The sequence below is a fragment of the Anser cygnoides genome, chromosome 4, assembly GCF_040182565.1.
Source record: "Anser cygnoides isolate HZ-2024a breed goose chromosome 4, Taihu_goose_T2T_genome, whole genome shotgun sequence".
Taxonomy (NCBI): domain Eukaryota; kingdom Metazoa; phylum Chordata; class Aves; order Anseriformes; family Anatidae; genus Anser; species Anser cygnoides.
This window is the reverse complement of record NC_089876.1, coordinates 18,235,610-18,247,970: the sequence shown is the minus strand read 5'-3', so window position 1 is coordinate 18,247,970 and position 12,361 is coordinate 18,235,610. Positions and strand designations below refer to the sequence as shown.

The following is a 12,361-nucleotide window of genomic DNA, read 5'->3' as shown; positions in this document are numbered from 1 at the left end:
TGTGAAAGCATAGAGTTTTCATTATTACTGCACAAGGAAACAGGAGGTATGTGGTACAAGATCAGAGTTCTTTTAAAAAAAAAAATACAGTTCTTATGGCTTCTGAAAAACAGAACAGTTCTTCTGAAAAGTATCCATAATATTAGGCAAATTCATCTCCAGGAACAAGAGAGAGAACACTTACTGTTTTATTCTAAATTTCCATATTCTCTTCTAACAATTTACAGCTTCTAACTGTCATCTTTTTCTTCTTCCTTCTAACTTTATATACCTTGTTTGTTCAGTGCCTTGGAGAGAGGTGAGAAGCTGAGAAAAAGGTGGTTTACACCAGAAGAAAAAAACTGTAGTGAGGAAGACATGGAAAAAAATTGATTTTACTGGAGTCCAAAACAAATTCATTCCACTTTTTCTTTAAAAAATTGCATATTTCCAGAATCCTGGAAAGCTCTCCTTTTCCTTATGGTGACCAAATAAAATCCATTGCCATTATGCAGCCAAGTGTTTATATATTGGTTTTACTTTTTAGGTTCTACCTTATTGGTGGAGGGATCCCAATCATAGTTTGTGGAATAACAGCAGCAGCAAACATCCGAAATTATGGCAGCAGACCTAATGCACCTTAGTAAGTACTGTGTAACTGAGAGCTCTGTCATAATGTTTCACAGTCTTGCTTTTCTGAATACTACTTGCAATTAATTCTGGTAGTTCCAGTAAGTGTAATGCAGCCAAGGTCACTTCACTTTGTTTTGAACTGATAAAGCATAAATGACTTGTGAGAAGGTGTTCATCCTGATTTTTTTTTTTTGGTTTGTTTCTTTTCCAGTTGCTGGATGGCTTGGGAACCTAGCTTAGGAGCATTTTATGGACCAGCTAGCTTTATAATTTTCATAAACTGCATGTATTTTCTCAGCATATTCATACAACTAAAACGGCACCCTGAACGTAAATACGAACTTAAGGAACCAGTTGAGGAACAGCAGCGTCTTGCCACCAATGAACATGGGGAACTGGCTCACCAAGATTCGTTGTCAGTGTCACTAGTTTCTGCATCTGCTTTGGAGAACGAGCACAGTTTTCAAGCACAGCTTCTGGGAGTGGGCCTTACTTTGCTTTTGTATGTTGCTCTGTGGATTTTTGGAGCTCTGTCAGTTTCCCTGTATTATCCTATGGACCTGATTTTTAGCTGTTTTTTTGGGGCAACTTGTTTAAGCCTTAGTGCCTTTCTTATGGTGCACCATTGTGTTAATAGGGAAGATGTCCGGCACGCATGGATAACAACTTGCTGCCCTGGAAGGAGTACGTACTCCGTGCAAGTGAATGTTCAGCCCTCCAGTTCCAGTGGAACCAATGGAGAGGCCCCCAAGTGCACCAACAGCAGCGCAGAATCTTCATGCACAAATAAAAGTGCATCAAGCCTAAAAAATTCTTCTCAAGGTTGCAAACTAACAAATTTACAAGCTGCAGCAGCTCAGTGCCACCCTACTTCTCTTCCACTGAACACAGGTCCTCAGCTTGATAACAGTCTCACTGAGCATTCAGTGGATAACGATATCAAAATGCATGTAGCTCCATTAGAGGTACAATTTCGGACAAATGGACACCCAAGCCGGCATCATAAAAACAGAAGCAAGGGACATCGTGCTAGCAGGCTTGCAGTATTGAGGGAATATGCATATGATGTTCCTACCAGCGTGGAAGGAAGCGTGCAAAATGGCGTACCTAAAAGTCGACAAAGCAACAGTGAAGGGCATTCAAGGAGCCGAAGAGCTTATTTGGCATATAGAGAACGTCAGTATAACCAATCCCAACAAGATAGCAGTGATGCTTGCAGTACGCTTCCAAAAAGTGGCAGAAATACTGAAAAAACAACAGTTACCAACAACAAAAAAGATATTCTGAGGAAACCAATAGTGGTTGAACTTGAAAACCAGCAAAAATCTTATGGCCTAAATTTAGCCATTCAGAATGGACCACTTAAAAGCAGTGGACAGGATGGACCCTTGCTCACTGCAGACAGTACTGGTAATATTAGAACTGGCTTATGGAAACATGAAACTACTGTGTAGCATTACAACTTGTGGGACAAATCCATGTGAACTGTGATTACACATTCCTTAAAGCTATTAACACTTTTAAAGACTGTTTACAAACTCTAGGTACTTTATGCAGGGAGGGAACAAGGATAATCTGCCAAGCAAAAGATTGTATGCATTACCTTCACTGTTCGTACAAGGATGAACTTCTGCTGTTTTTGTGAATTTTTTTTGAAGTATCAATCTTGTTAAGAGATACAGAACAGAACTTTGTACATTTTTTATTTTTTACCTGTAACCCTGCAGATGTGTCCACAACACATTTCAAGTTTGTATTTAAATGTATAATAAATAAATAGTATTTTCCCCAGCAGCCCAATGTTGCACTTACTTGTTTTTCAATTAAAGATTATTAAATTCCATGTCATCTTGATTTTACTACTTAAGTGTGATAGTTTCAGTCACCAGAGAAAACACTTGGTGTCTGAAATAGACAATGCATATAGCTTAATTACATCAGTTTGTTTGAAATGCAGTTATAATTTATAGAGAATTTATAGAGGTTTTTCTAGTTTACAGGCAACTTAGGTACTCCAAAATTACTGTCTTGTGGTTGATGCATAAGTTAGTTAATATTTTCAGATGGTTGTGGCTTATTTCAATATGTACTTACACAGGGCTGTAGTATGCTTGTCCTGGTAATGTATTTGGAAAATACAATTTTTCCCTCATAATTGCCTGGCTGGGGTTTTCTGGTTTTTAATTTGATTTAATCATTTGTAATTGAGAAAGAAAGGGTGTGTGTTTGTGTGTGTGTAAATTTTCAAAAGGGACTTTTTCCATGCAAACAATCGTTTCTTCAATGTATAATAAGACTTGAAGGTGCAAGTATTTTACATTCTTCTGAATGAGGAGCTCACTGTATTATTATTTGTTTGTGGGTAATGCGAAGGAATGGGTTAGCCTTAAATGCTGATTACTAATTTTAAATTTCTGTAGGTTAAGAAATGTCAGGTGCTGGGGTGGGGAGGGAGGGGACAACTTCTTTTCATGGAGTGCTTTTATTTTTATGTTAAGATGTATTCCATTTTGACAGTTCTGTATTAATGCTGTGCTGTTTACTGAAACTCTGTTTCGTGTTGTATTGCTGCTTTTTCACATCCCTGAGCAAACAAAGATCAGTGGGAGTTTTTTGCTCACAGTTTCTAGATTTTAAACAATGTTTGCTTCTAAATCTTAAATCAATAGCATAGATACCAGTGAGAAATTGCCCTTGTAGTTCAAGATTCACTTATAAAACCTGAAGAAAGTTTGCGCTGTAACAAACATCTTGTGAATTTTTAATTCTTGCTTTCCAAAACAGAGGGACCTGTTCTGCTGTGGGAGTTTGTTTTTTCATTTGAATTTAGTTTATACCTTCTGTGGTTCCAAGATTGGTTTGGATGGTTGAATGTGAACATGTAGGGAGATGGGGGAGGAAATGGAGGGGTGGTATCTATGAATATAAAATTTGTTTTATATGGAAGACCTAACTTTTGAAAGTGATCAGGTTAACAAGATCTGCAAATATGACAAACTTTCATACCTGTAATACTAACCCACCAACGCCACCTCGCATCTGAACTCTCCTCCATACAAGTAAATCAAAAATGGCAGTAGGCTGTGGTCCTGAAGTAAGGAGGTGAGGAAATCAGCTTGATATTTACTGTTATGCCTAGCGTTTACTAACCCGGTACTTTTAATAAAGCTCTTGCAGAACTGGCGCTGCTGACCAGGCTTCTGTGTTGACTGCGGTTGTGGCTTACCAGTGTGTCATGGACAAAACCCTGTGTCAAGTGGAGAATGTCCCTACACACTCAAAAGACAGCAGCTAAAAGGTCAGTGCAGAGATAGGGTTTTACAAATCTCTGAAAGTGTGCTTTATATGCAGTCAAGCAGATGACTGGTGTGACTTCAGTTTAAAAATTTAATTTTTTAATCACTGCAGCAGTCTGCAATGAGGATGGTTCTCCTTGAAAATTAACCAAAATCAAACCCCAAAATGCACATTTTTTATCTACAAATGAATACTTAGCTGAACACATCATCTCCTCTGAATTCAGCACTTAGTATAATGGTGCTTATAAATCTTGCATTCTCTGAGCTCTAGTGCAGTAGATGAGGCAGGACTTACGATTAAGTGAGATCAAATTGTGGAGAAATTTTGTACTCTTTATTAGATGAAGATTGTTGAAAATTTGCACTACTTGGCTAGTAAAAGTTTAGTACACATCTTTCAGTGGGGCATCACTAAAAAGCCTCAAATCCAATAGTTAACTTTCATGAATGAAAGAAAATACTAAATGTTGAAATAACAAATAGAGGAATGTAAGAGTCTAGAGAGTTTCAGAGAACATGCTTCTCATAAAATGCACGAAGACAAAAACATTTATATAAAAGAAAACCTGTTGTTAAATGTAAACTTTTGTTTTTGTTTACAGGAGGAGGACTTCAGCCCATTTCCAAAGCCTAAGGGACAGGTGTGTAGAATCTATGTAATTCTTGATGTAATGAGCTATGTTTTGTATCATACATAGGTGACATTTGCTTCCACTGACATCCACTTAAATTCTGTTCACTGGCTGATCTCTTTCTCTCAAATTCAGATGTTCCCCCTGCATCCTTTTCACTAATCTCTGCTGAGCTGCAAATGAATTCTGTGTTAGACTGTGTGCTGCAGTCCTCAGCACCCTTCTTCCTATCTCGTTAAGGTATCCAGCAACTTCACAAACTGTGGCAATTTCCCTTTAAGCCACAAATGAGTGAGTTTTTCCTCTGTCAGAGTCTAACTTTGAGGAGCAGAAAGGTGCACTATGCAGAAATTTAATTTCCTCTGTTAGCTAACTGGACACAACTGATGAAACAAATTTGTATGATAGTTTTCCTCCTAGGGAGGAGGGATCCCTAGCAGCATCCACAGCGACTGAGCAAGTTATTTAAAATTAGAATAAATACTGATGTGCCATGCAGCCAATCATTAGCAGACTTACTTATAGAGGTAGTAGAACATGCAACTTCTGTATGTTCCCATGGAAGCCATAATATATGATGAACTTGTTTATTCTGTTGACACTTAAGAGCACTTACCCAAATCAGACCACAGTTTAATCTTCAGCTCTGATGGGCTGAAGATGTGCTACTATTATGAATTTTCATGTAAAACTGTACTTGGAATTTAATCATTTGTTAGTAACTACAAGGCAAATAATGTTTGCAGAGGAAAAGAATTTGATGTAAAAACAGAAAAAGGATAGTTAAAAGACCTTTTTTACTAACCATACTTGTACATACAAAAATACCAGACCATTACAGTTTCAGTATCTGGTTAAAAAATTGATGGAATCACTCCCACCTGGTTCCTTCCTTTTGTGGATAATGAAGAACCTAGCAGGTTGCCCTAGGATGCTACCAGTCTGGAGTGACATGGAATTTTGCCCAGTACTGAAAGATCATCTGGATATGGGAGCCCATCACCAGTGTAACAAATTCCTGACAATGACTTACATTACTTTAACCTATGTATCACATCACTGAAGTTTTCTCAGCCTTGTGGACAGTACGAAGTAGCTTTTAAAAAATCTTGACATACAGTTGAAATGGTTTTATGTTACCAGTTTTGGAGAAATGGATCTTTCAATCTTAAATGAAGTAAGGTGCACAAGCGAACCTTGGGGGTAGAAGACTCAGTATGAGCTTTTTCTATTACATGATTCAAGAGCTTTCCTAGTACCTTCAGTAGCTATCAGAGAAGTGAACTCTGCCTCCATCTTTTTGGCAAAAGTGTTTTGTAGTTTGAGATTTTTTTTTCTCGTCCTGTTTTTATGCAAGTTCCTGTCATCAGATTTTTCAACACTAAGCTATCCGATCAGTTATATCCATTAAAGAGATTAGCTGAACAGGTATGATTTCCCCTTCCCTGTTACATCTGCTACCTTATCTTTCCTGTTCCTGAATCTAGGAACCACTAAATAAAGGCAGCTTAGTTCTTGATCTTTAATTTTGTAATGAACTCTTAAGTAGCCTCATGTATACAGAAATACTCAAGAGGAATCTGAGGAGAATTTCCTAATCCTGTGATCCTGTCCAGTATTTCAGATAAAGGAAATAGAACAGTTTTAATCCAATACTTGACCAAAAAAAAAAAAAAACAACCAACAACCCAAAAACCTCCCTGCACAAGGGAACTAAACAGTTTCCTGATGCAGATCTAAAAAGGAAGGAGAGCAAAATTTTAATACTACTTAATAGGTAAAAATATGTTCACTGTGGCAAAGATGAAGCTGTTTCTTGCACTGAGGTGCCCTTAGACTGAACAGCGTTTAGATATGTTGTTAATGTTGGAGTTTAATGGATGAGATCTGATGTACTAATTCAGCTCCTATTTGCCTATTTTGGAAGGTTTTGTCTGAAAGCAAGCAAGTAGACCCAAGAGTGCCACTGAAAATGACATGGAGTGAAGTTACATGTTAGAAATACCACAGCAATTAATGACCAGAGCTATCCGAGGGCTGATCTTCGTTTGTTCCCAAAACATCTTGTTTTAGAACAATGTAATTACTATAGTTCTATGACTGGGGTAAAATTATTTCCTCCCTTCTGCCAAATAGTTGATACTCAACTTGAATAGGCACCTGGTTTGTTTGTTGCCCCTGCCTTGCTCACCCGTGAAGCTATCAGGTAACAGCTGTTAACTCAGCAAGTTAGTGGCTCGGCTTGTACAACACATGTCAAGTACCTTTCCTCTCCTAACATTGTCTAATTTTCTTGCTTCCCAAAACACCTTTTCTTCTTAGGATGGGTACCTTGATGGGCAAAACTCCCAAAAGCCAGTCTTTCCCCCCAGGAATCCTGGCTTCTGTTGCAGGCTGTTTTCACTTCATCAGGAAGTATTTTATAAAATTTTATTCAACAGTACTGAGATTGAAATGGAGATGGTATATTTCTGCAAGGCCATGGGCTTTCTTCTTTCTGTGAGATAACTGTTCATTTAAGAAAAAGTGATAGACTCCGTGGTAGCATGATGCCATGAATTAGTCTGGATCAGAAATTTGAAAGATCGTTTGGAGGTCTCTAAGACCTGCTCTGTAATTCTTGTTAATTTCCCTAGGTATTCTGCTTTTCACCAAGTGTCATCATAGCCTTGTCTTCTCAAGAGAATGCTAAAGCAACTTTCTTCATGCACAGGAGAAAGCTTAAGAAAATAAACCTGAAGCTTTTATGTCTGAAAACACACTACAGAGAAATTCTAAATTTATGCCTGTGTAACTTTAAAAAGACTGTTCAGTGTAACTATTTAAAAGACAAACAACAAAAAAAAAGACATACAAACTTTCTTAAGGCAAGTAACTTTTCTTTGCAAAATGTGCTGCTGCTTACTTTTATCCAGAAAGCTGATTAAACCAAGCAACCAAGGTTGCTGTTAGGCTGTATTTTTACATTGTCGAGTCTTTCCATTTTTTACAGAATAGGTGTCCACAAGCACAAAGCTCCAGAGTGTGCCTGTTAGCGCTCACACGCTTGTCCCATGTTCTCATCCCACTGTTTGCATGGCACGTCCTGTACAGACAAAAATCGAAGGTGTTTCAGAGGTGCCAGTACGATGTGCCTGCTGGTAATGAAGCCCCAACTCCTCTTTTCCTAGGTGTAGAATCCCAGTGAATTTATATTCGCTCTTGCCATGATCAAATCCATCCCTTGTAAGCCATAGATACCTGCTATCTGTAAGCTGTTACTCATAGTTCTAGATACATAGGTTTTGAAGAGGAAATAATTCAATCAATAGCACTGTCAAAATGTTTAGTTCTCAATGTACAACCTTTATTTTAAGGAAACTTCCTATTTAACAAATAAAATCTGATCTTTAATCGTGCAAACATTCCCTTCTCCACAAAGTCAAAATGAAAGTTGTTATGCTTCAAGTTACAAGTTTCGATACATTTCCTTTGTTTGGATTTAAGCATAGTGCTTTTCAGCAGCATTCCAACTTTAATCCAGTTGATAGTGGAGAGTCAAAAATGCCCTAGAACTGTGTCCCACATATTCATGGAAAAAAAAAAAGCAGGAGGCAAAGGAACATAGATGAAATGAGGATGGTAGTGGAAGAAGAAAATGTGAAAGAAAAGGCAGTTCTTACAAAGATTTTTTGTTTAAGCTGTAGCATGAGGGCTAGTGTATGCCAATAGATCTGGACCCTGCAGATGGCTGCTGCTGCCTCCCAGTGCTTCCGAAGGGCCTGTGAATGCTAAAATAATGTCAAGGGCCTGAAAATAGCCAGGAAAATTTGAGGAGTAGGAGGGATAGAGGTGAAAAAGATACAAATATATTGTAACGCTGCTAGTGACAAGCCATTTGCATCAGACAGAGGCAAAATTAAATGAATGGGAATTTTGCCATCACAAACATAAGGAAGTGGCGTAATAATTAAGAAATGATTTGAAGTAACAATATGAGTAATAGCAGAATGGTAAAAACTCAGCGGAAGCCCGTCACAATAGACAGGTTCGGTCATGGAGAGAGTGTTGCTATGGATTTCAATGGAGTGCAGACTTTCAACGTTGCCTGCAGTCACATTAAAATGGAAAAAGTTCCAAATTGAGAGCGTGCTCAACATCATCTCCAGAAATGAAAGCCTGTTTCTGCTATACTGAAAACAAAAAGCACAATGCAGCTGTGTTAAGAAGCAGATAAAGCAGAAAATGGGTAATACTGCACTCATAAATACATACTTTTAATATTTTAAAAAGAAAAGAAAAAGACTAGAAAAACTGTATTTCCGCTAGAAAACTGTATTTGCTTTTTGCTCCTTCTGTTGTTTTTAGCTCTTCAAAATCCTGCACTGCTAGCTCCTCATGGACACCTACTCTGAACCTGATGCAAGAGAAAAAAATAAAGGCTTAAAAAATCTATCTCGAACCCCAAAGTCTTTGTTTGTGGGTTCTTACAGAAATCCTATTAGAACAACAATGTACATGTACACAACAATGTTTGCATTATTTTGTGGGTAGTCTATTAAATTGCTGTGATGCTTTCATTGATCTTCTGTGGAGCGAACAACAAACTCCAAGTATTTAAAAGGTCCAGTTACGAAACCCAGATGCAGAAAGTACGAGCTTGCTTGCCCAGCTGTGACCAATGTAATCATTGCATTAAGGCAGCTGATTTATGGTAAGTGACGTCTGGCTCTTGGGTGTGCATTTTATGTCTTAAGGATGGAACCAGAGAATTAAATAAGGTGATTCACAATCAATAAAAATCAGCATTCCCTAAGCATGTACGAAAACACTGAAGTTAAAGCTGTAGGGATACAGATAACAGCTGGCCTCGGAATTAAAGCTGAAGTTTGCTTCCAGTGTTAATACCATGATACAAAGGCAACACGATGCAGAAATGGCCCTCGTGCTATTCCTGTAGTCTTAGCTAGTGGGGAAAAAAGCAAAGCTTTCACTCAAAATCACTCAGTCTTATATTGTTTTTTTTGGTATACTGCCCCTGTATTAAAGAGCCACTCTAACATTTAATGTGTTATGTCTGATTCTGTATTGCACAGGAAGTTAATCAAAGCATAGCAGGCTCTACGGTCTACCCAGGAAAGCTTTTGGACTCTAGGTCATGGCTAAATCTATTTGTGAGGCGCAGGAGAAGTTAATGCACAAAATGATCCTTCTGAGGGGCTTGTGTGTCAGTTTATTGTAAGCTGTAAATTGCTTTTGGAGATGAAAGACATTCTTTTCTGCTATTAACTATAACATAATGATGCTTAATGATTCTGAAATTGTTTCAAAGCCAGGGCCAGGAACGTGCTCATCTCAATGCAACCCAGCACTCCCAAAAGAGCACGTTACTGAAATACCTTTCAACCTCGGCATAGGAATGTGTGGACACAATAACAAAACCCTTGCTATAATATACATGCCAAAACAAATTTATTCGTCGGATTTTTCACGGCCACTTTCACACAAATGTAGCATTCTTTAAGATTTGTTGTGTAAATTGTAGACAGTCGTGAGGTACCAGGAAACACCAAGAAATGAAACCTTTATATAGGCAATGCCAGGAGAACAGTGGAATTCAGCCTACATACATCTCACGTAGAAGAGGCATTTTTATATTCTGTTTAGGGATTACTTGTTGATTAAAGTACTAATCAAACCATGTAATGCCATCACTAAATCTGTGCAGTTAGACAATTATTGCAAGTTTTACCGCACAAACCTCCTTCACTATTGAGATAGAAACGATATATAACCGAAATTAACATGCCAGAAGCATGAAAACAGGAGGTTCAAGTATTCATTGCATGAATAACTTCAAAAAAACAATTTTGCAACATGACCTCATGAATGCAAAAGTTGTGTACGTGTTCACCATACCAACCTCAGTTGAGTCACACCAACTTCGTACACGCCATGGACTCCAGTGGTTTTCCAGGCCCAACAAAAGTGGTGAAATCTTATTCAGCAATGCTTAAGAGCAACTGAAACCTAAGCCAGGAAATTCCTTGGCTAATTCTAGATTTTTACTTATTTCTTAGGATACATTGCAAATGAAAGCAAGGGTTGTGTATGTGAAATCTGTCACCTTTTGCAGGTATCCCCAGTTTCCTATGGATATTTTCAGATGCCAGGTGATTCAGGAACTAAAAAAATTACGTGCACAGATTTTTGCTTCTGCCTCAAAATACATACTGTTAGAGCCCATCCTTTATTATGTTTAGAATATTTTTAAGAAGTAGTTATGATTTTGTTTGCTGCTGCTGCCTTTTTTTCTTTTTCTCCTACATTTTTTTTCCTATTATATATTTTCCTACATTGGCAAATGCCCATTTTTTCCCCCAGAAGATAGCACTGAAGGCTGTAGTGCAAGGTGCACATATTTCCTTCCATACTGCGGTGTAAAATACTTTCATGCGTGATGTATTGCAGGCAGCTGAGCGAGAGGAATTTGCAGCCAATGTGCAAATAATTCCTAGAGCACAGCCCTTTGTTGTCCCAGTAGCCTTACTGCACCAGCCACAGTCAGTGCATCTTTGCATAACTTGTGGGCAGCCTTGGTGGCAAGGGAGCTCGGGCTCACCCCAGAATAATTTAGCTTTGTCTTCCTACGACCATGATGCTGTTTAAAGAGCAGTTCTCCCAGCTCAGAGCTAATCCTTAAAAATATAGTAAAACTTCAGATCAATCTCGATAACAGACAGGATAAGTTCCACCCAAAATTAGATTCTTTGCTCAATTAAAATCTTTTTATACCTCTCATCTGTAAACAATTAACAAAATGCAAATCCTATTACTTGCCTAGGCAAACGCAGCAATAAGGAGAGAAACTTAATTTACCTTGGCAAAACTGAATTTTCTCTCACCTCCAATCCATACCCAAGAAGACAAAAGTATGATCTCATGCTGTGATCGTCTTGAATTGCTCCAAGAAAAGAGCTGGCACTGAGCAAGCTGTACCATGGTATTAGGTCTGAGTCCATGAATTGAAGTAAAACAGCAGCAGTTAACTTACCATTTTCAAAGTTTTGCCTCAAATTTATTAGCTTATTGATTGGTCTGGGGCTTTCATTTTAATTTCCTGTTCATTTTAATTTTCCTGATAACAGCAATGGCAATTCTAGGATTTATTACCATTATAAAAAATGTTTTGAAAGAAACTGCGATGGATTCATTCATTAAAACTGCTGGAGTTTTACTTTGTGTTGTGGAAATCAGGGTGGTAATGGTTTGCATTACAAATGTATGAAGTAGCACAAAAATTCCTTGACTGTGAATTTGTACCTCATCGCACTGCAATAATAATAAAAAAGCAAATTAATGAGCTTTCTGCATCTAGGCTAATGACTGGAATATTCTCCAAGCAAATTAATGTTACGTTCCTTCTGTTTGAGCTCTTTGAGCTCACTGCAGGCAAAGTTCACCAGCAAGTTACAACCCTAGGGCCTTCCCTGTTTCTGCAAGTCTCTTGGCAATGGCTGTTAGCGTCCTGAGAAGGTTTTGCAGGGTGGCATAGAACCAGATCGACCTTCAGAAATGTCCTTTGTCAGCCACTACAGTGGGCATGTTACAGGGGTGTCCCTTCCCAGGCAACTAGCGCCTCGTTCCATTTAACACTGTCTCATTTAGAGTACCGAAGCATGGGAAGGTCTCGCCTTGACCCTCCCCCCTTTAGAAAAACTTGGAATAAAGAGAGAATCTTAGCGTTTTTCAACCAAAGGTATTTACATGGTGCGCAGGAAAGAGTGAAACTGAATTTGCTATCAGTGGCACAACAGCCCTTGGGGTCCCTCAATATGA

The 12,361-nt window shown here is 38.3% G+C and overlaps 1 protein-coding gene across 1 annotated transcript in view; it reads left to right on the top strand.

Moving 5' to 3' along the window:
* The window catches only part of ADGRA3 (adhesion G protein-coupled receptor A3), a 54,075-nt gene extending 51,669 nt beyond the window's left edge, over nucleotides 1-2,406 (top strand). Inside the window, exons 18-19 of the mRNA XM_066995716.1 lie at nucleotides 527-622; nucleotides 824-2,406. Of these exons, the coding sequence (XP_066851817.1) occupies nucleotides 527-622; nucleotides 824-2,066 (1,339 nt within the window). The 3' untranslated portion in view covers nucleotides 2,067-2,406. The remainder of the gene's footprint in view (nucleotides 1-526; nucleotides 623-823) is intronic.
* The last annotated feature ends 9,955 nt before the right edge of the window (nucleotides 2,407-12,361 follow it).